The 25,075-nt window shown below is 39.0% G+C and overlaps 1 protein-coding gene across 9 annotated transcripts in view; it reads right to left on the reverse strand.

Moving 5' to 3' along the window:
* Positions 1-697: 697 nt before the first annotated feature.
* Positions 698-25,075, reverse strand: part of CABIN1 (calcineurin binding protein 1) — a 121,216-nt gene continuing 96,838 nt past the window's right edge. For 8 of the 9 annotated variants that reach the window (XM_075167908.1, XM_075167910.1, XM_075167907.1 and 5 more), the window contains 4 exons: positions 16,307-16,598; positions 4,615-4,779; positions 2,572-2,798; positions 698-2,083 (listed from right to left, as the gene is read on the reverse strand). In XM_075167908.1, coding sequence (XP_075024009.1) covers positions 1,940-2,083; positions 2,572-2,798; positions 4,615-4,779; positions 16,307-16,598 — 828 coding nt within the window. In that variant the 3' untranslated portion in view covers positions 698-1,939. The remainder of the gene's footprint in view (positions 2,084-2,571; positions 2,799-4,614; positions 4,780-16,306; positions 16,599-25,075) is intronic. The other variant, XM_075167912.1, reaches the window with a different exon arrangement.

The following is a 25,075-nucleotide window of genomic DNA, read 5'->3' on the forward strand; positions in this document are numbered from 1 at the left end:
ACTGTATTTATAATAACTTGCACCAAATTAAAGAGCAAATACTGAAAATATATTACTATTGAAAATACCCATTTACTTTGACCATTCAATTACCTCATCTTTTCCGTATCAGTTGCATCCAACTCACCTATGCCTTGTAGCAAGTGAACAAGTTACAGAAACAGTTGCTAATATGCCCAAGATGGACATGCTCACTTGCTTACAAATTACATTTTGTTCAAAACAAATAACCCAGAATATGAGAATAAACTTGCAATACAAAGTTTGATGCTGCTTCTTTTTATCCAGGGTCCATTCACCATTTTTACGGTGAATGAGAGCGATCAATGTAATAGTGGATTAAATGCTAATTTGTACAGCCAAATATTCTATGTGATCTTGCTAACCATGCGTTGTTTTCCCCCTTATGTTGTTCATCCAGCATTCAAGGATACTCAGGTGAAAAAGAATTCAGATCACGTCGCAATGGGTAAGTGAACCTGTTGCAGGCCATCTTGGCAACGCTGGCTGGCCCGGGTTCTGGGTCACACAAGACCAAACCCATCCGACGAGCTCTGGCAGTCTTCAGAAAAGGAAGAGGCTTCCCTCCACCCCCTTCCTCCACTACCTTCTTATCCAAGAAATAAAAGGAAGGGAGGAGTAGTACTTTTTCCAGAACCATGGCACCTTGCCCTCTCAGACAAACAAGAGACCACAATACATTTCAACTTTATTAGAAAAAAACAAAAGTTCATACAAAGCTCTGCATTTTACAGAAAACCACCTCCCCCAAACACAAAGAAATCCGACATTGCAAGCTGTATGCATTTTCTTTTTTCATATACATACATATATATATGTACATACACATATATATATGTGTGTGGATGCACGCGTGTGTATATATAGTGTGTGACCTTTTTTTTGCATGGTTTGCATTCATTATTTTACAAAGTTAACATTTAGTAGAAAAAAAAAAAGGATCTTTGTTACCATTATTTTCTCATATAAATAACTGTGAGCAGTCCCTCTGCAGATAGATAAAAAAACACCTTTTCATGTCATTCTGTAAAAAACAGACATTACTGAAATGGTATTGAAATCTTTCAAGTTTTTTCAATTCCACCGTAAAAATATCATCAAGCCCCCAATTCAAAATGCTTGTCCAAGGCATTAGAAGAGAAAGGACTGTAAGACAATTCTGGAAATATCAGTTCTTTAAGCCAACATTCAGGTAGGTAATTTTTGCTGAACCTCATACATTGGTGTGTAATGAGCACAAACAGGAGGCCAACCTCTCTGCCTGGAAAAGCTGGTTCTTTGCCTATTGTCACCGAGTCAAATTCCAACAAAGCACCCAGCAGTGCCAAGGACAGACTCTCAAGCTCACGCTTCTCGCCCCACAACAAAGCCATAGACTTTCTTGATGCAATTAAAACCTCTACGAGCTCAGCAAATTTTTCCTACTCCATTCACCTTAAAAAGGAGCTGTTGGACTAATCATGGCATGGCTAGACAGACATTAGGTTGTTGAATTATTGGGAGAAAAACTTAACTAGCAGGGAAAATGCAAAACGACAAAAGGAAGAAAGTGCTATAGAGAAGAGCTACTGGAGTGACTCCCAAGGCTCTGGTTTGAAGAAGCAGGAACAGTAGAGAGATGTGAATTGCAGCTCAAAACATCCTTGCATTTACTGAAGTTAAAGGTGACAGCGTGGTCCAAATTAATTAACTGCCTGGTAAACAATCATTCTCTCCGTCAAGCACCATGATGGGGGGAATGGCGAAGATTTTGAAGGCAATACAAGTGGTAGTGGTGATAACAAAGGTAATGAAAGTGAAGAACACGATGATGCAGATTAAATGGAGAGTAATGCCAACGAAGATGTTTCGACTGCCAGAGATGCTGGCAACAAGAAGAATGGTTATATGGCTGGTGTTGATGATGGCCAGAATTCATTCATATGTCCATGTAGTCATCATCTTCATCAGTATCACTTTCCAGTGAGGACTCCTGGCTTGAGGTCTCTAAGATTTCCAAAGCTGGCTGACAAAGGCTCTCCTTCTTTACATTCGCTGCAGACTGAGCAGACAAAATAGCAGACTGATCCCAAAAAGAGAGAGAGAGAATATATTGCTAAATAGTCAGGATAAACCCATGATCACAGGGATAAAAGCCAACTGGTTGCTATTCCTTCACATTCAATAGCTCTTTACTTCTATAAAAGATACGGCATCCTAATGTGAAACAACATAACATTTACCAGTAGGCTTCCCCACAGTTAATATTCTGCTAGCTTCCACTAACCTATGAATTGCAATGGCTGTGCTAGCTCTCTCACCCATTTTTGTAATTCTTTCTAAATCCCTCAGAAAAGGGGTAAGGACTAGAAGAGCTATGATTTCACCCATGGCCAATATTTCACCAGTCCTTTAAAACTGGCTCCTGCTGATAACAGCTAGCATCTCCTTCCACTACTTACTCTATGCTTATGAACTGTGGACAGGAACTCCTTTCATACAAGTATTTTATTGAGGGGAGAATTAAGATAAAAACAATAATCTAAAAAATTACTGTTTCCCTTTTATTACCTTTAATTTTTGCTTGGTCTCTTCTGAAATGCTGCCCTTTGGAGAAAGGAGGGTGGGAGTGGGTGGAGTGACAGTGATCTCAGGTGGAAATTTGGTGACAGATGAAGGTATGAAAAGCTTTGGCATGTTGGGCAGAATGCGAGTTTTTACTCGGGTGCCATCTGTCTTGTTCTGCTGACTTCCCAAAGTCTGTGAACTGGAGCCGAGTTCAGGCTTGGAACTGGAGGCTGAACAGAAAACAATAAGAAAAAACATGTTAGGAAGCTATCTAGGATTTCAGATCTCAAGGAAGAGAGAACAGTTCATTGTTAGATACATGGCTGGCTCAAAAGGCTTTTCTTCAAGCCTTGCTTTAATTAAGGCTCAGAAACAGAGGAAGTGCGTGCCTCAAGATTCTATAATGACAACTGGAAACCAGTAATAATTTAAAAAAAATCTTACTGGATAGCAAAAATTCAGTCTGACCAAGCATGACAAGTGGCAGCGTAGCACTGACCCATCCACATCTAGTTAGAAGGCTACCACAAACACCATTTTCCCACCTGTTGTTTCAGATGCAATCATCTTATCTTTGCATTCTCTAACTGCCTCTCCATTCTGCAATGCAACAAATAAAGCTACTTAGCTTTACTTATGAGTCTTAATTTCCTCCACCAGAGTGTTGCCTCTTTAATTACTGAGATAGCAACTCCTCAACATTTTAAGAAAAACATATGGTAACACCCATCAACATTTCCTCATTACTCTCTTCAAATCCTGCCATAAAAACCTCCTTGGTGTGCTCATGCCACTGTGCCACTGTCTGCCACACTGGTTTCCACATACTTCCCAAGTGTCTCAGCTTGTGGTCTTTACAAAGCAAACTTGCTCAGACAGGGCTCATCTCATGAACTAAAGAGATCCGGCCCTTCCTTAGGCACTATCACATTACAAAATAATACATAACGCAACAATAACCAGTAGAAGACAATGCTTTCACATTAAAAACTGAAATTTGTTAAACAAGATTTCTTGATTTCTTACTAATAATGCTGCTTCATATGGAGTCAAAACTAGGTTTTTTTTAAGTTATATGAGTGAAAACACCAGAGTCTATCTCAGACTGCTAATAATGACAGGTGTTCATATACATTTTTACAGATCCGGTTTTGTAAAATCCACCTCTTGCAGATTTCTGGAACTGACATGGCCACTTAAACACAGCAAAATAAAATGCCAGCTTCCTGATGCTATCCTGAAAACAACCAGCAGTAGAACTAACTACTAAGGGATGTAAAATTGAATTGTATGTTCTCAACTGTACACAAGAATGTAAGAACTGCCAGAAGAGATTCGGCACGGCTTTCCATCAAGGTCAGTGACCCATCTCCATGGGCAGCCAATCATTTCAGAGCAGAGTACTGGAAATGTTGCAGTAATCAGACCCAGGACAATCTGCCTCTCACAAGTAAGGAAAAACAAGATACCCCAAACGTGAATATCTAGATTATGCCTGCCTGAAATACCAAGTTTTACATTTTTTCAATTAAAACACCAACTCCTACTTCTCTTGGGAAGGGGGCAGAGGAGGGATAGAGAGCGCTAACTGCTGTAATGCTGTTTTTTATGTTTACTCAGACTGAGTGAGTCAGGTTTTGTGAAAAATCATTTCCTTCTGCTAAATATTCCAATAGTGTAATCCAAAGCGTTGTCCTATTGCCCCGTATAGGATTTCAATTAAAAGAAAAATTCTACTTTAAAGGATGCCCAAACTATATAGCATGATAGCCTGGTACTGGGAGGTTTTTTATTTGGCTTTGCTGCTGTAGTATTTAGCATGTGAGTCATGCACCAAAAAGAATAGCCATTAAGGGACAAGAAGGCACTTTCCCAGGAAGCTGGGACATTGCCAGGAATGCCTCTAAACTCTGGAATACTTGACTGGAAGGCAGACAGAGAAACTGAGAAATACGCATCACAACTATCGAATCGATCAAACCTTACAGACTGATCTGCAGCTAACCACCCATTTTCAGAATTCTTTGAAGCACAGAAAGCTCCTACCTTGGGTACAAACATGTCCCGAATTTGTGCTGGTCACCGATTCCACTTGCCAGCAAACAGGCTCTGGTGATGGGGCAACAGTAGCCATTTTCATCTGCTGACAAAGCCGTGACTCCTGTTGCTGAAATCCAAGCCCCTCCAAAGGCACTTCAAGCTCTTCTTCCTCTTTATTAATGAAATATAATTCACAGATTAAGAGACAACCTGATCTCTCTCCTAAGCCTCAATCCTTTTGCTGTCTAACCAACTGGTAGAAATTTTTTTTTAACCCTTGCTGTATTTCTAAACTGTAACATGACTGAGTGAAATTAAATACTGGCAAGCTAAGATGGCAATACCAACTTTTTCATACTCGGTGCCATCAATTAAAAAAAAAGTAAATGTCATTTTAAAAGCAAAAGAAAAAATTCTGTGTATGACATTTTGTTATCTCGGCACATCTGCAAGAAAAACACATGCAACTGAGCATTCTCCTTTTGAGATGTGAGGGTTGAAACACGTGCCACACATGCAGGGCAAAATCCATCACCCTTAATGACGAGCCAGCTGTGATTGATGGGTCCCTCTCTGATCTGCTACACTGAACTGCAGCTTACTGGTAAGGAAATTAATTACTGTGAACATCCAGTAACAGAGTCAAATTTGTTTTTTATGAAACCAATATCAAATTATACTAAATGCCCACTTTTCACTGATATGTCCACTGTACCTCTATACATTAGCCTAAAATTCCCACCTTCTGCTATTCCAGAACTTGGGATGTTTATAACTAGAATCTGTGTATGTGTGTGTGCAATCTCTTTATTACGCACCAGCTGTATCTGCTTTTAAATTAATGCAGTGTTAAACCAGTTTTCTTACACACTGTGCTGCATATTGTACATAACGAGCAATTTTCACTGAACTACTGAGAGCTACTGATGCCCTTTCTGGGAAGGGCAGACTGAAACAGCAGCTAGCCTTTCAAGGCTATGGACACACAAACAAGCCCCATTCTCTGATAAAAATGAAGGTATCTCTCAAAAACAAAGGGCTGTCTAGTCTAATTTGAATCACCTTATATTTACACAGGCTAAGGTATGCACAGGCATCTATCACAGACCAGCAGATGCAATGTATATTCAAGTGTAACTTGCTCTAAAATTCTTTTTATGTCCATGCTTCAAATTAATTTGGGATTTTGACAGTATGGTATTTTTAAAAGGAGTACGTATTTCAACCTTTCCTCATAGGAAAAATACCCCCACGCCCTCAAGTGTTGAAAACATTTCTCCATCTTCATCAATGTAGGTAAGAACTTGGAATTTACCATGGTAATATTCTCCTGTACGAGAGTTCCCCTTGCGGAAAATGCTTAAGACAACATTACAGCTTAACAGCTTGGTAAAAGTCAGATCAATGCAATTTGAAAGACACAACTTTTTTAATGAATTACATTTTCTAGGCTTCTTGAACAATTTGTACAAAAAAAGGCTTACCAAAGCAGGCTGAAAGTTCTTTCACCCACTAATTTTCATTGGTAAAGAAAAGAACCCATCATCTAAACTTGTAGCTGATAGCCAATATAAGCCTTAGGATAAATGAGTTTGCTTGTAGAGAATTCTCCAATAGTTCCCGAAAAGGAAAGGTCACACACTACAGCACAAATCACAGGCAGCTTCTGTTCTGTGATGTTCCACTCACTATCAAGCACAAAATGGAAAGGTCTAATGCAGAAGAATGTAGTTCTCATTCTCAGCACTCTCTTGCACATTTCTCTATGGATACTTCAAAATACAGCATTGGAAGTAGGAAAATAATAGTTGCACCTATACATATACTGCATTAATAGACCAAATCAGCTTAAAAACAACACAGAAGGAAGTATTTAAACTACAGGAATCTTGACTAGGAAAATCATAATTCATTGTTTCCCTGTTTAAGCAGCAGAGGATAGCTGAAGGATCATTTTGTGTATTTGCCTGCCCTTTATACCAGATACATGTATGATTTAACCACATGCTGACAAAGTACAAGAGACTGTACAAAGAAGGACCAGCCCTAACGTGGCCTGAAGCCAATATACACATATCCTATTACGCTGCTAGCATCTGACGATAAGCTGTAGTCTAAACCCAGATGACTTTCACACTGAAATGGCTACAAGACACTTGATCAAAAGATAGAAAGAAAACATTACATCAACATTTGAAGAAAAGCAAGATGAGAATGATGATTTCAGAAGATCACCCTACAAGACAGCTAAGTCGTCAACTCCTTTTTAACTTAATCCAACACTCCAAACTCACAGTCTTAAGTATCTAGGGTAAGTACTAACAGAATCTTTCTTATCCACTTATTAATCAAGAATATAAAAACAGTAATTAATTTAGCAGATACAATACTATATACAAATAAACTGCAAATCTTACAGCCTCAACTACACTGCTAAGAACAGTTTTGTATGTACTCAACTGGTAAATTACATTAGAGACTTATTATTCACCATTAAGAATAAGATGATTTGCATTATTGTTTAATGACAAAACTCTACCTCTTATGCTGATTATAATCTTTGTTTAATTATAAGATATATCATTGCTTAAGCTGATTTGCTGTGCTTCATTTTAACTAAATTATGCCCCACTGACAAAAGCTCTTTTAAGCAGCCTATTTCTAGGAAGATGCTACAAGACTGCTATCCGTCTAAGTTCTTTTATGAACAATCATTATACTCATACGCATCTCCACCTTCCATATCATATTTGGTTTTGTTAGTTTTGAAGATCCAGTTTTATAGTGTAGTAAAATTAGACTTCATTTTAATAAAATGAAGCCCTTTTTCATGTAGAAGTGAATGGAAATGAAAGGGCACGAGTCTGGCACACTAAGTGTGTATTTCTATCACTGCACTTCTGGAAACACCACTTGTTAATATTCTATTAGGCTACGTCTTTCAGTACATAAGAAATCAAGAACCACCGTCTGTTAATCAATCCCTTGCTGTCAGAGGTGTTAAATACACAGTGACTGAATTCTATCCCCTGATTGGGTCATACACTTTATTCTTTTAGGACTGTGCCATTTTTAATTTTTTTTTTTTTGTAATAGTCACTTGAATGGCATTATTTCTAAGTTAAAAATAAAGTTAATGAACAAAGTATTTTTTAAAATTCTTGAAAATGACAAGAATTTTTTGTTTCAGGTGTATATATCATAATTTATACTATTTATACTTTAATATAGTGCACAGATATTTATTAAATCTTTTTTCATTGCAGACGAAAAGGGCAAAAGAGAGAAGGATAATCAAGAAGAAACACACAGTTGGATCTCCTAGTATTTGTCTAAAACAGATTTCTGAAGAGAATATCTTGATATTTGTCTTGTGGAAGATGCTGTTATAGCCCTGAACATAATGTCCTAGTTTTTCTAATAAAAACTTCCCCTGGGGAGGTAAAGACTCCACTAACTCATGAGCCACAATATTCTGCACAAGTGCAAGAGCACAAGAATGTAAGTACAGCACACTCTGAAGGTGTTCAGAAGCTCAGATTTAATATCAGTTAACAAATCTTCTGGTAATACCCAGCACTTGTACTGTCCTGGCAGGTTTTCAAACATTAGCTCTATAAACCCAATTTAAAATCAAATCAGTTTCTGAAGACATAATATGCAAGAGTCACTTGTCTCCAGGCTGAAGATGGGACAGGTACTGTACTCTGGAGATCCATTTAGCACTCTCACCTTACAACACAACACACAAAAATTAAGCACATAGAAAAAACCACAGATTTGCAATGCATATTATTATTTATATTGAAAAGTTCGCCTCCAGTCGAGCTGAATTACAAGTATTTTTTTTTTAAGCCTTCCCTTTCCCAACAACTGTCTAAATACATAAAAATAGTATACACATAGAAAGAGGGACATCATACCTTTCAACATCTCCCTGCTTTAGTGAGGAAGAAACAAGCTGAAAACAATTCAATGCAACAACCTACTCCAGCTTTCCTCTCCAACCTCTTTCCACTTGTTGCCAGGGTAACCAGTGTTTGCAGATGCCTATAGCGGGCGCCTGGGTTCATGACTTCATCACAGTTAATATTCTCTCTCTCGGTCTCTCTTTATACAGAGAATACACTATATACATATACCCACACACTATAAACATATAGATTATACAACTTCTGCAACCGTTTTTATATTGAGACAATTTACAGTGCTATTCTGATATGTATAAAATGAAAAATAACACCATCAAAAATATTCACTCGGCAATTTGCAGATGTGGAGAAAGTTTAAAAGCAGTAGGTACTGTAAACAGCTACTCTGGTCTCTCTGCACTGCACCGTACACTTAATCATTTGATTTTGTCACGCTGTCAGATATAAAAAACATTAACATTACAGTGTTATAAAACATTTTATGTGGAATTTCAAAAAAATCTTTTAGTCATGCACTAAGCCTATTACATGACAACTGAAAGACAAGCCCAGAAAACGTGACTAGCACCTGGAAAAAAATGTTTTCCAGTTTCTGACGGAAGCAGTTTGAAGTATTATAGCACAGATATGTTAATGGATACAAGCAACTTACAGTGCATGCACAAAACATCATTTCATTATAGGAAGAAGGAAGGAGCTGAGCTTTGAACTCCAGGACAGAATACTAACATGATTTCAAAAGCAAATGCTTGGAGAAATGAACAGACAACAGCATCAAGTGCTTAAATAAAGCACTTGCACCACTTGTCTTCATCCCTCCGCAAAACACCTTCCCCAGCAGTTCTGTGCGTCAAGACAAAAAACATGAAAATACATTACTATGATTTAGCAAATCTGTACTATCTTGCCTTCCAACCACTTCAAAAGAATAAGGATTGAATTCTGTGTGCCTGCAGACACTAGGAAATACTTATTTTACTAGTCCCAGTAACAACTGGTTTACTTTGTATTTTAATGGCCACTCACAGGGCATGCAACTGTTCACAGAAATGACTGTTACTTATTTACCATACAAGGTAGATACTACTATTCTGTTTTTTTTTCATGGTGATGGAAATGGGTCTGATCCTTTGCTCCCTGACACAGTGGAGTAAATTTCTTACCACATTTCCAAAGAACAGTGCTAATGTAAAAACAATTAATTTTCTGTATTCCATCTGCCTCACCCTCCAGAGTGCTGGGAATTAATACAGCTTTTTTTCCCCATACGGCAGTTGCAAAGGCCATGGAAAGCTTGAATTTGAAGGAGCTCAGAGTTTCCTCATACACTATGCTACTAAGTCGATGGAAAGACTGCACCGGAACACAGGCTGGTTCAGCTGAACACAGTTCGATAAGGATGCTGACTGACAGAAATAATGGGGGCATCAGCCCTCAAATTGTATCTACCATGAGGTACCACTACAGGCAGTGAGACTATTTAGTTCATGGGGTGCGGCGGATATACTCGGTACCCTTTCCTTACACATTTTCTTTGTCTAAATTCATTCCAAATATCCTGCCATGATATTTATTTCTAAAAAAACCACTACCAAAGTCATAGCTGTAGAAGTAAGTATTTGAATTGAAATGCCAAATTCAGGAAATTACATTCAAAGCTGGCACACAAAGCCATGTGTTAAAAATTAAGCGTCAGAGTAATTTTGGAGGCGAAAAGCTGCAGAACACAAGTTCTATAGCCCCCTGAAATGAAAGAAATTCAAGCAGTCTGGTGAACAGAAGTTCACACTGTAATAACATGGCATACTGCTACATTTATTGCTAGGGTCCTGAACAGAGAGTCTACTGTACAATTATACGAGACATATCCCAAACTGCTTCCTAATGCCAAGGTCAGCTGTCACAGAACAACATTAATTCGAGAAAACTTAGAACAGGTGGCTGCTCTGAAAGTGCTTCCTGGAAATAGTTCCTGGCCCACACTAATTCCCAAGCTACCAGGTCCCTGTAACAGCCACGCTGGGGCCAGTCTAACAGCAGAGATAGTGGAGTTCCCGTGCCCAAAAACATTTCCTGCCACTACCAAGTTTCCTAGAGGTGCAGGGAGCTGGCACGCATGTTGGTAAAGAAAGGCCCTGAAGTTCAACGCTAACTTTCTCTCTCTTTTTAAAACAAAACAAAACTTCAATAAAAAATAATGTATGGGCCTCGATCAAAAAGACAACAGTGTGATATACAATCACATGAACTTTCAAATGGCATTACAAAAATACAGCTAATTGATATTTGTGTTTTAATATCTGGCTCAGCAAGTGCACATCATTTGGAGAGCATCACATAGCAGCACCTTTGGATAGTAACAGTCATCCATTTGCAGTCTACTGCTTCTGAATTTTATATACTAGTTATCTAATGAAAGCCATTAAGACCTTTCCTTCTCTGTCAGTATTTCATCCTTCTTTGGCCTGACAACCAGCTAAGCACAATGCAAATTAGCAAAAGCAGCTGTTCGAAAAATCTCTTAAAAGAATATAATGACCCCCACAATTTTCTAAGAACTTCCTAAGTAACCTGTTCAGCAGGCTTACGACTAGATCTCTCTTCAGTCTTCACTTGTGCAGGAATATATGTAAATTTTATGCTGCTGGCAGTAATCTAAAACTAGTGAAACGGAAATATACTGTAACAATACAGCATCACTACCATGTTCTTTTACAAGTCTTTTTACAAAAGGTCTCCAGAAGATGTGTTCCGCTAGTGTAAGATATCCATAGGCCAGCGACTCCCTGGGATTTTCAGGTGGATCTAAGGGCACACGGGGCTAGAGAGCCTCTTGGACCACAAACCTGCCCAGCCTGCACTAAACCCCTGGCTATGCACCATCACCTCACAGGCCACAGCTGGGAAGCTGCCATTCCTGTCCTATTTGTTCTTACTCATCTAACATGGGTACATAAAAATGACGACAGTTTTAATTTCAAAGGATTTTCTGCACAGCGTTGGATTGAATAAATAAAACTTAAGAAATTTGAAGGGTAAAGATCAGAAATAGACATTAAGTGTACTGAAAAACTCTTCTAGAATGAATTGCGATAGCAAAGCAAATCAGCGTACTTCCAAAGGGAAGAGGGAAAGACACGACTGACTGGTACTGTCTGAGGACTAGGCAAAAAGGAATTAAGAAGTTATTGACAAACAGGAAACCCCCCGCTGACATTCAGCAGTGAAGTTGTTTTCAGAGTGCACCCACTGTGAAAAATAAAAAGCTTCATGAAAAGCAAGGATCAGACATGGGGAAGCGAGAATACCAATGCCAAGGAGGCCGAAGCAGCGAGAGATCAGAGAGCGCAAATGCAGAGCTAGCTGAAGGCAGGCTGGTTGATTTCTGCGAGTGACTTTGCAGTCACTAAGAGGTGGAGAGGAGCTTCTACCCTAGGATGGTACAAAAGGTGTGGGGTTACAAGTATTTAAAGAAGAGTTTTTAAAGCCTTGGAGGAATTCAGCCTTGGGACTGAGCAAATCAGCTGCTGAAAACCAGGGTGAGTAAACATGGGAAATGAAGGAGAAAGTAATGAAAGTCAGTTGCAGACAAGTGACACAAGAAAACAGAGAAGAATGTATGTGCATTTAAGAGAGAACTCTCATGCCAGGTAACTGCAACACGAAGAGGGCTCATGTGAGGCCACAGGTCCTTGGCTAGTCTAACCTTTTCTGTGTTTCAGCTTTTTTTGAGGCATCTGTTGAGAACAACTCTGTGCTCTAAAGCACAATTTTGAATTCAGCAGAAAAAACAAGGTAAGACACTGATTGCAATTAAGAGCATTGAATGTTACTACTTCCAGTCGTTTAAAGAGTACCTGAAAGTTTGGACTGAAATCCATAGTTAAAATAAGGCATGGCTAACAGGGCCAAATAGATTGGGCGTGTTTGTGTAAGCAGAAAGTTTTCAGTACATTGAATTACAGGCTCTTAAAATCTGTGTTTTGTCTTTAAAAATTTATGACAAGCATACTTAGAAGACACTAAGATCAGTATGTGGCTAAACTCAACTAAAGATGACAACCTACAATCTCCATTATTTCACTCTGATAGAAACAGGGATTGTGGATGTCCACTGATATTTGGATATCTAGAAACTGTGAGGAATCAAGGTGAGCCCCTGTGCCATGCACTGTTTTAATACAAAGACAGATGCTGTCAATGCAAAATTATAGAGTTTACAAATTCTCTGCAGTATTTCCCTCTCCCTTAAGTAAATTACCTGTCTTCTGAGAACTTAGTATCAACCTAAGGTCATGTATCAGTTATTGAAATAAACTAAGCCGCAGACTTCTGGGAAAAGATGCTTTTTACACCTAAAAGTACTCTTATGACTCTGACACTCAGTTAAAAGCCTACAGGATGAACTGCCACATTACAACATCATTACTGAATTCTTAAGACTTATCACTTCAAAACCCTCTTTATTTTGAACATCTGTCTTTTAGGGAGTCTGCTGCTGCCTACACACACTTAAACAATTTAACTTCATTGTTCACTATTACAATAGTGCTACTTACCTTTCCACGCAACCGTCCTCACTTGCATTTATTTCTTGTGCTTCTGAAAGTCTAAAAGTTCTACAGGTTGAAATACATTTACACTGCTACTTGCCCTGTTGTGCCTAGGTAACAAGCATGTGAAATTATAGCAGGATATTCACATGGCTTATGGAGTGCAGCTTCCCTGCACACTACAGAAAAAATTGTCTTCCTCAGCTCTGAATTTCTAAGTTTGGACAGCTATATCATGACCTTCTTGTTTTTATATTGAAATGCTTAGGCCTTAAATGGACATGAATTCAATGGCAGGGGGGGAGTGTTACTCTTCTACTCTGATTTTATATTCCAATTCGGTAAATAGCTGGCTTTAAGCAAAACACATTACTTTAAATAATTCCAAGTATAAAAACCTTCTCTTGGTATCAAAACTCAGATGTGAATGTTTTCCTGTTCATTCCACCTAAGAATCATTATTAGAATAAGGACAGCGAAGAAGAAGAAAACGTCAAGATTTTTCAGCAATTTAGAACAATATAATACTGGAACAGTGTGACAGGCTGGAGAGGGTTTATCTTAATTGTCCTGTTTTAGTTTCCCCAGAGAAAATTTTAGGCTGAGTCACAAAGGCTAATAGTCCCATATGCATTTACGCCTCAACATAGGAGGCTCTCATGCTGAAACTACCTCTTTCATCACTTTACTGCTGGACTTCCATCATGCTGTATTCTGTACCAGTTAGTCGTGTACTAGACAAAATCTCACTAAAATATTTACATAAGAAATGAGTGGCATAGCATAAACTTGCTTGGAAAGCCATTCCTTTCTCTAGGTGAAGTCACAGAAAATGATAGCAGCTAATACTCTCTGATGTGGAATACTTTCACATGAACAAAAAGATACAGGAGGAGGTGACAAGAGACAAAAAAGATGAAAACAAAACAGATTACTCTAAAAATGGGAGGAGTTTTTACAGAAACAAAGCTAATGAAAGGCAGATGAAAAAGGGTTATAAAAGAATTATAAATAATTCTTTTTAGAGGAGGTGGATGCAGAGGTAGGAGAATTAAAAAAGAAAAGAAAGAGAAAGGACACAGCAGTAATTGGTGTCTCTTTCAGCTAGAGAAATGACCTGTCAGGTAGGTCTGAGAGCCAGAAAGCCAGATACAACGCATGCATTCAGCACCGGAATGAGAGCTCTGCAGAGAGAGCCTCTTGATCTTCAGACACAGTTTCAGGGGTATAATTTTGGCAGCTAACCCTTCCATCTCCCTCAACCAAGATGATGTATAGAAAGCATGAAATAAGAAAGAACAATATGTAACTTTACAACCCTAACAAAGCCTAGGAAGTCAAAAGATTAAAATAAACGTTCCAATCACTGCAACGTGGCCTGGGAAATTGCAGAGAGGAAAGCACATCAGAAATGCTCGTGAGTTTTGTTTGAAAACCAAAAGAACGCGTGAGTTCTTATCTGCATTGTCATTCCTACCAGTCTCCTTATTAAGCGTACAGCAACTTCACAGAGGATTCATTTTTTTTCTCCTCCGTTGTCTAGGCACAAACCTGAATTACTCCCTGTTGAACAAGCCTGCCAAGATATCTTATGACACCATCCAAGTCCATTCTTTAGCTTCGTAAGGACAATAATAAACGTGGTTTACACATTGACTAAGCCATTCCTTCCTTATCATTCCCCTTTCCTTTCTTCCCCTAAGACAATCTCTCCCTGCATTTGTGAAAAAGGAAAATTAGATGATTATAATGCAACTGCTAATATTGGATGTTAAATTTCAATTTTGTCCTGTACTCAGAGACTAGCAAATGGGGAAAACTGATTTCTCCCTAATTTGCTCTTTGTTGCTCACGAATTCAGAAGATTATGTACATTCAGATGCCAAGGCTGATTACATATGGAAAGAAATGACAGATCAGGAGTATACAGATCAAAATTTCAGAACGTCACAATACCAGATCAACAAAACATCCAGACCAGATCAGAGTCTATTCATTATTAATTAATAGTATGCACCATTAAGTCTCAAAAATCTGGGCACTATTTCCACTGTATCTTCATCTGTCACTTTTCACAATACCTGTAGGTATATGGTTCTTGCACAACTTTATCTGGGCTCCTACGAATTTGTCTATGGCATTTTGTGAGTAGTGTTAGGGCCCAAGCTCGTGAACAGATGAAGTAAGCAAAAGCAGCAGCAGATGCTTTTTCAGACAGCGTTTCTGCTAAGGTTGCAAGAAAGTACAGGCTATGGCAGGTGCTCTGCCACCTTAACATGCACAGTGTCCCACAAAGAAGCAAAACCATCTCTTTTGGGCACCCAAGACAAGTCTAAAATTGGGTCTAATCTTACTTCATTCCCCAAAGTGGATCAGTACTGCCTTGCACAGTGATTTTGACTACTGCTAACAAGCCAGCCTGCCATGACAGCAGTAAAGAAAAAGACTGCATTCTCATTTAATTCTTTCCTCATCTAGACAAACTGTATACAACCAAGTACATAACACAGTCCTAAACCAATCACACAATCATGCTATAGAATAAATAACATTTGTTCTGTTTCTTCAAACCTCTTCTGTACTCTAACCTTGCACATAACCATACTAGGGCTATAAATAATATATTCCCAACATTCCAGTCCCGCCAGATGCTTCTCTTCTCAAATGTGAAAAGTAATAGTGATGATACACTAACTTTATGAACCATGTAGAAGCTTGGAATTTTCACAGTGTTATGTATCTCCACACACATATACAGGGCAGAGATAGCTAGGCATCTAATTATGTTAATCAGGCACTTGTAAGTCAGGTGTAGGCTGTCTACCAGTTTATTTCAATTGCCATCACTTCTAACTTTTTTTTTTAAAGATTTAAGGTATTTTAAAGAACTAGATCCTTATCTCTTTGAAGAAGATAAAACAAATGTTTTTATGCTACTAGAGACTTAAAAACATGTAACTATTTTTAGGCTGCTGTTCCATGATTTCACGTGCAAGTTACACAGACAGTGGTCACTCTTTTAATCTGTCCTAGCAATTAAAATATGTATTAATTATGTAGATGTGCCCAATTCAGGACCAAGACAAAATCTCTGTTTGTGCCGCCTTTTGAATGTGGTCTAGTGATCAAAAATGGGCCAGAATCAGAACTCAGGCACTAACTCACCACGTGGCCTTGGCAAACCGATTAGAGTTCTGTCTCCCTGAGACTTACCACGTGCAAGATCACTCATGCTGGGAGCAGTCTCTGCATTTTGACTCCGGAGATGCTCAGTGTCCCTGTGTGACTCCTGGGATGGAGGTACTGAAGATGCTGAGGAGGAGGAGGATGAAGAGGAAGAGGCTGGTTTGGATTTGGAATGCAGATCGTTCAGTCTCAGGAGATTTTCAGGAGTCACAGTGTCTGGATTCACTGGGGTAGGATGCAGTGTGGCTGGCGTTACTGGGAAGAAGCTCTCTCTGTTGTCCTTTGTATGCTTTGGGGTTGTAGGTGTTTCTCCTGTGGACTACATGAAACAAAAAAGGCCAGGCAGAGACAGTGAGAAAATACGTGCCAGTAATTCTGCATGTGCTACCTGCTTCAGTGACAACTGCAAGCAGTGCAACTTTTTGTAGACAGAAAACACTCTCTCTAAAGTGAATATAAAACCAATCACTATTATAAAGAAATCTTTCTCCTTTACGGATTATTTTTCTGTTCTTTATGTCTATTTCTCAAACTAGCACTTGAACATATATTCACATTTACAATGCTTTATTTAATAAATCCCTCACAACATAACATACTTTCCTGAACTCTGTTATTAAGCATGAATTACAAACTCCTATGAACAGAAATACATTTCTTTCATTTAAAAATATGTTGACAAACCCTTGACCTGAACAAACAGATCTGCAGTGATTTAAGAGAATTTGCAAATTATTAGAAGAAATTATCCTTAGTGAATGATGTGAGAAAAAAAATGGAGAAAGCAGAAACATGTATTTACTTGCAAAATAGGTGATCAGCCTAACCCCAAATCATAAATTCCCAGTAACTGCAGAACTGAATAACATGGGTTTCCAACTTGGAACAATGCTCTGGAAGATCTCTTGCCTTTGCAGAAGTAACAGTGGCACCAAGGGCAACGCTCTTCTCCAAAAGCCAGAGCTAAAACTTTAATGCAATGTCATTGATTATATAGACAAAAGGTAGAAGGGTGACATAAATTCACCAAAGAAGGGAACAAAAGTACCCATAAAATGAGTATCTTCTCTGTAATTTTTATCCGAAATCAAATAAAGTATTCTTGCCTGCGAGGCCACAGAATGCATTTATTTCATGCTCTTTAGTCTTCATTTAATGGAGACTTACTGGACCGTAGAAGATACGGTTGAATGGAATCCTCAATTGTTTAATTGTCTGTCTCATACCTCTACTTCTCATACCTTCACCATGAAGAAAAACTCATTTTAACCATGGTGATAGAGTATGAGTGTTTGAAATAGAAATACAGAGTTCTACTGTCAAATGTAAAATCAAATTGGGCCCTAATGTCCTAGATGACCGAAGATTTATTACAATGCCAGAAGAGTCAGCAGAATTTCACTGAGAGAACAGAGTAAATTTCAGCTGCAAATACATATTTAAAATTCAAAGGTGGAAAGCACACAAGTACTTTTTTTTTTTTAATAATTGGTGGAATGTATTTTTGAAGCTCCTGAACTTGATTAATCAATCTCTAAAAAGCATACGATTAAAACCTGCCAGATTCTATGTGCACACAAGAAATAGAATATAGCAACTATATTCACAACAATTACCATATCGGGTCAAAAAAGGTCTATTCTGCCTCTGAAAGCAGCAAGTTTCTGATGTTTAAAGCATCAGTTCCAAAACTAAAGGTCTCAAGATGCACAAATGCGATCACACAAAGCTGAGGGAAATTAAACTGCAGAAGACAGCCTTAAGCCAGAAGTGAGTTCACTAGAGGAAATGTTTTCAGCTATGATTTAGAGGGAAAACCCTTCACACCCATGCACTTCATTAACTTACAGAATACATTATGTAGAACCTGACATTTCTGTGCTTGTATTGTATCCAAAATTTTTTCAGCAGAAATACAGGAAGGTACTACTACTTAGGTACATGTTTGTTAAAAATATATCTGCCTCTCAAACTGCATTTCTATAAAAATGCACCGCTATTTCCATAGACAGAAAGAGGACATTTGGAAAGTAACTCAGCAATATTTGGATGGTACTCAGAAGAAAAATGATTAGTGAGAGTAGGAGCACAACATCACGGAGTAACTCCTGCTGGAAGGGATCTCTGGAGGTCTCTAGTCCAACTTCCTGCTCAAAGCAGAGCTGACTTCAAAGTCAGATCAGCTTACTGAGGGCCCGCGTCCAGCCCAGTTCCAAATATCGCCAAGAATGGAGATTCCACAACCTCTCCGGGCCCCTGTTCTAGTGCTTTATCACCTTCGCAGCGAACAATTTTTTCCTATCAATTCATCCCAATTTCTCTTGCTGCAACTTTAAATGGTGCCTCTCATCTGGTTCCTTCCTCTCTGCTGAAGATAGCAATTCCATACCCCCACCCTCCATTAGTCTTCTCCAGGATGAAGCAACCCAGCTCTCTATGCCTTCACTGCCATAAGGGCACACCGTTGACCGGTGTTCAACCTCTCGTCCAGGGCTCCAAATCTTCTTTTGGCAGAGCTGTTCCCCAGGGTTCATTCTGCCCCAGGTGCAGGACTTTGAATTTCTCTTTGTTGAACCTTCAGGTAGTTCCTGTCAATGCAATCCTCCAGTCTACTGAAGCTCCTTTGAACAGTAGCCCTGCTTTCCATACTGACCATGCCCTCCAAGCTGCTGTCACTCAAACTCACTAAGGGTTCACTTTAACCCATCATCCAAGGTATTAAAGATGATGACGCCCCGGTATAACTCTCTGAGGCATGCCACTGGGAACTGGCTATTGGGCAGAATCCCAGTGGTTGGCCACAACACATTTAACTCGGCAACGGAGGCAGTGACAAACATTGAAAAGAGGAAGGCCATCTTCTAAGTTGTAGATGATCAAGCACATGGAGAGAAAAGGCTGAGAATGAAATAATCTTTATTGGTATACACAGATGGAAACAAATTAGTATTTAATTTCTCTCAATATGAAAATGCTGTATCAGGGACAAAAAAAAAGGAATCAGTTTTTGTTTTTAAGTGGTTCCTCCAAGTGAAATTGGGGTTTGGGCAAGATTTTTCTTTTTTTTGAGAGAATCAACCTCCCTCAAAAAGAGTAATATTTTATTTGCACAAAAGAATAAAGCTTAAACTAATATGAAGTTTGTGTCCCAGTAAAACCATGACTAAAAATTCTAATGTGTAGTCAAAAAGTGCAGCCTTATACCAAAGAATGGCAACCAAAGAAGATTTTCCTATTTACGGCTTTAAAGGGAGCCTTCCAGATGTGACCTGGTGAAGAGTTGTCTAAGATTTCTGTAAATTAACAGGTTCTTTTCAACACAGTGAAGCAGAGACCTTGAAAGGAAAAAAAACCTCACCCTCTCAATGACTTTCTTTTCTCAAAACAGGGGGTGGAGGTGGAAGACTAAGGAGGAGAAAGCTACCTTTAAAATAAGAGTCAAAGCATTAAAAAACCCCACCCTTGGCTACTGTGTATTCTGCAACTCACACGGCACTAAGAAAAGGGATTTAAACCTGCTTCCTATGTTTTACTGGACCCAGAAACTGAAGACCACCCAAAAGCTGTAAGCAGAAAGCTGAGATGAGCACCACAGTGAGGCACATGTTCTTTTCTTTAAGAGATTTTTGTTTTAGTGTAGGGGCAAGAATTCCAGCACCTCTGATCAGTAAGGGATGCTACTCACAAAACCCAGGTCAGGACAACGTCACTAACTATACTGCTCAAGACTTATGGGGCCACATTTCATCACCCTGCAGGTGACTGCCTCCAGGAAAACACAAGACTTTGTAACACCGCATCTGAGAAATAAACCCAGAAAAACTCATTACTGGAAGTCTTGGATTTGCCAGAAGCACTTTACGTTCACCTATTTCTACTGCTATACCAGCAGTAAGGCATAATAAAGATTATTTTCCACAAACATACAGTAGGAAACTGAGAAGCAGTGACAATCCTTTACCAGTGTTTTATGTGGTTTCTCATTAGGAGATTTCTTCTTCTAGTTTTTACTTTGTTGTGGCACTAAGTCAAAACTACAGAGGTTCTCCTTCCCCCTCTCCAATCCACCTCACCATGTGAGCGTCTCTGTTACCACCACTGCATTTGAAATATAGTAGCTTTATTACAAAGTGGCTCTAGTCACCAAAAGGAAAGGAATCTTTTCCTACATTGATGAGGATGCTACTTACAGGACACGGGCATATAACTGAAGTAAGATGAAAACTATTTTATCTGCCTTCTTCCTACCTTTCATTGTAATTACAGGTTCATCTAGTCAAGATTGGACTTCCTTCTGGATTTTTAAAAACAAGATGAGGTAACGAAGAGTATGCAAGTACTACTTTTGTCTTGACTACTATACTATCAAAGCGGATGGAAGAAACATTTACGGCTTATTAATATCCAAATGACATGTCACAGATGGTGAGAAAAATAGTCCATTACTTCCATAAATATCTGCTACCCTAGTTGCTCTTCTTTAAAACACTTCGCAAAAACGTTCTTCGTTATGAAGTCTGTATAAAGCTGAAACTTAAATGAATAATTGACATGCACGTTTGTGTGAATTGTGACTATTTCTGACTTATACAGGTGACAAAATCAGTCTCCTTATTTGTTAAAACCTTGACTATTTCTCCATACTCTTCTTCTCAAAGAGTTCATTCAGTTTCATGGAGGCTATGGACTAACCCTTCCCATGCTGAAAGCTGACGTAAAAAAAAAAAAGTGAAGAAAATGCAGGAAAGCCAGCACTGGGACAGCCTTCCACCAAGAAAAGTAGCAGCAAAAGTGCAGAATTTTTTCACAGATGTTAGGGGAAAAAATAGCTCCTTACAGTTTCCCAGTGAGGCACTTCAGTAGTGAGACAATAGCAGCAGCAAAAAGAAATTGAGCATTAAGATAAAACATGAGAAAAATTTTACTTCGTAACTATCTGCGAAGTCATAAACCAGACAACCTGACCAAGGGTTTATTTTTACCATACTTATCGTTGTTTTCAAAACACATTTTGAAAAACAAAGAAATTCTACAGCAACCTTACTGATACTACTTCTGGAATGGCTCTGGGGCTGTAGGAAAAAGTAACGATCAAATGTTCCATAGCAAGGGAAAGAGACAGTGTTCCCAACAGAAGTTTCCTAATGAAGGATGCTGGCACTGCAACTGTTACATAATATTTTCTTGTCTTTTTATATTATTCCCATGTCTGAGTTAGCACCCTAGTGCTAACAAAAAGGTGCACCTTTTTAAAAGAATACCAGCGCATTGCCACAAAGCCTGGAAGCTGTCACACAAACTGCCTGAACAATATGCTGGCCACATTTCACAATATTACCACTCCAACTTCTGTTCAATATTGTGTTTTAATTAAACTATGCCTATTCATATTTTTTCTCAATCTCTCTGCAGCAGTGTCTGAAAGAAATCTCATTTGGAAGTTTTCTTCAAGGAACATTAGAACTAGCAGCAATAGCCATGATCCAGATTCTGAAGAACCTTATATTTCCTAAGATGACAGTTTTATTTCCTAAGATTACAGTTTTATATACAGAAAATAATGAAGGTTTATCTACAGATGATTGAACTGCACTCTAGCCTAACAAAATCCTCCATTCACACAAATGCATGCAGGGGCTTAATGTCCTGCTCTACACAGGCAGCCATATCCCAGCAATGCTTCCATACACAAAAACCATCATCATTGGACCAAGAGAGACAAGGTAGTCCGACAAAAAACATTGACAGACAAAGTAAAAAAATAAAAAAGTGACTTTTCTTTCCCTCGTATTCACTTAATGATTGCTTTCTGCAGGAGACAGAAGGAGGAGAGCTGTTAATTATATCAAGAATACACCTCCAGGATAGAGTGAGAGGGGGATGCCATGGCAACTGGCAAAGGCAACAGTGAACAAAATGGTCACCCTTTTGTAGGAGTGAGACCATGAAAGAGCTCGTCCTTTTGTCCCCCCCATCCCCACCTCCTCCTTCCCCCTGCGTTCCTGTCATCTTTGCTGCATTAATAAAGCATAGAGACAACTCAGGAAAAACAACTTTTTCTGTAAGCAGTCTCTGACGTCTTGATGTGCAGGAAGAAAAGATGAAAATTAGCAGCATGTGGGTGGAACAAAAAGAGGGGGGAAAACACATGAGGTAGAACTAGAGATTATTATTTTCTAATTATTTAATATTTTACTTATCTCCTCCCATCCCCAGCAAAGTGCCTTTAAAGAAGGCTTTTAGCTATTTCTTGAAGAGAACAGCTTGGTGGTTTGTCGGGGGGGGTTTGGTGGTGGGTTTTTTTGTTTGGTTTTTTTTGTTTGTTTGTTTTTTTTAAAGTGAGAATTCGAGAAGAAAATGCTCTAGACATTCAAGGCAGTTCAAACAAGTCACTCTCAAGTTTTCTCCTTGAAGAAAAAAACCCTAAAAGACTGTGTTACTGCAGCGCTGACTGCATTCCACAGCAGAAGGGGAAAAATCCACTGAAGTGCCCTCTAGCTTCACTCACAGAAGACAGTTTTTTCTGTTCCAAATAAAATGTCACATTCACTGTAAGGTCCAACACCGAGATTGTAACATCACTAGACTAACGCTCCAGAGCCAACAGGAGCACTCTGCTTTTGAGGTCGTGTGCAGCTCCAGCTGCAGACCCCGTGCAGCAAGCCCATCACTTATGATCCCCTAAAATTCTTCAGTACGAGGCTGCGGTTTAAGACTACTCATCACGAGCATTGGGAAGATTTAAACACTGGTGAAAGAAGAAAACAAGACCTCTGTTATCTGTTTTGGAACTAGAGTAGGGCAGTAACAGCAGCGCTGAAGCAGTGCCTTTCCTCAACAAATACTGCTTTTATAGAAGCAGCAAAACTTTATAAAATCAGGGATCACGCTGGCAGCCTGCCAGGAGCCTGAAAGGCACGGCTGATTTGCATAACCTGATTGTGCCTTTGTGTTTATAATAAAATTTACTTGTTTTGATTCTAATGGCAGCTTCTTCATGAAGCATCATGTTTAATTAGATCTGACACTGAAAGCTGCTGAAGAGTTTTGACTGCAGGTTTAGAAAGGGAAACAAGGAGAGCACTCAGAGTTTGGCACCAGCCGGTGGGAGAAAGCGGTCATGGATGTGTTACTTTGGAAGAGGAAGAGGTGAGTGAAGCCACGGGTGAAAGAGAGGATTTGATCAGTCAGAATGGTGCAGGGAGAGCTCGAGGTTTGGCAGCTAGAACAGGAAAGGGTGGTTGAAAATTTCTTTTCTCTCCCTCACTCTTCAGGGATGGAGTTGGTCCCAGAGCAAGGATTTTTTGGCTAAGGCAGCAGTGAGTCTTAAATAACCCAGCAATGTTGAAATAGTCCCTTCTCATGACATTCAGATGATATACTATACTGTGAGGAGCCAATGGAAATTTCAGCTGCTACAACGCTACCCATTACTAGGACTTTCTACATACAGTCCCATATTCTCAAGGGTCACAACACAGGACTAGAGACTTAGTGGCATTTTGGAACTTTGCCTTTGAACACTTGTATTTTTAGAGATGTTAAATCCAGCCCTGTGTGCAATGTTGATCTCTGCAATGTTTTAAGCTATTTGTTTTATATAAATTCAGTTCTCAGGATTGGCGATATACAGTATACCCTAACACACAACCACAAAGTTTTACCTGTCCTCTTTAGGCTGTCATGACAGTTTCAACACTGGTGATAGCTGTAACTTTAGTATTAAGCTATTCAACATTAAGTTCACAGTAGTAAAAATACCTTTTCAAATTGCAAGTCAAGAAGAAAAGATGACAGATGTGTTTTTAGACTGAAGTATCTCCACATGCATTAATATTCTGTACACTACAAAGCTTCATCTTAGCTTGTGCTGCAATAACTTCCACATGCCGACACGTCCTTAACAGCATCACAGACATCATCATTATATAAAAAATGAAGAATTTAATATGACTAATTTTAGGTAGTCAATGGAAAGGCTTATTAGAAATTCTCTAATTATCTAGAAGCCTCACAACTGCTTTCTGCCACCACGTCCCCTCCTTGGTCCTTAGGACCACGCATTTAAGCACAATGCTAAGTCAAGGTCAAACTAGTCTGCCTCTTAATCTTTCATTCTCCCTCAACAAGGCCTCCTTGGTATTCCATTTCCAGGGACCATAAATTTCATATGAAAATCATAGTTGTCAAGACTAAAAATATATCTTATAACTCAGAGCACTAGCTGACTGCTTTCAGGATCTCTGCAAATCTTTTTGATAACATTCTCAGATGGAGAAAATCAAAGAAAAGAACAAGCATCCTCCAAAACGTTGCTTGAACACAAAGTGTATTAATCTCTAGTGTAATCTTAGTAAATTAACTACTAATGACACAGTGACCACTCCAGGATAGCAATTTCAGTCCACTTGATAAGTGTGTATCAAAAATCTTGCTCACAGTTAAGAACTTAAACGGAGAAGGACAAAAAGAGGAATGACTGTCAGCCACACTTGTTCCCCAGTCCAGTGTGCTGCACAGCCATACAAATGCCTGTGCCAGCACAGAGGGACATACACCATGGCACAGGGAGGGGCAGCCACCATGGAAGGAGGCTTACCTCCTTCTAGCAGCAGTTCTCACTTCAAAGTGCTGATTTAACTATGCTATCTTCTTATGCTGTGACTCACTATCATGTCTTCTACAGGATGTTACTTTAAACAACAACAACAAAAAATTCAGAAAACTCCACCACCATCACAACTCCTAAGTTCAAAGTACTTAGTTTCTTCCCTCAGTTACAAAAAGCCCATCAGA

This window comes from Calonectris borealis, chromosome 18 (assembly GCF_964195595.1).
Source record: "Calonectris borealis chromosome 18, bCalBor7.hap1.2, whole genome shotgun sequence".
In the NCBI taxonomy this organism is placed as follows: domain Eukaryota; kingdom Metazoa; phylum Chordata; class Aves; order Procellariiformes; family Procellariidae; genus Calonectris; species Calonectris borealis.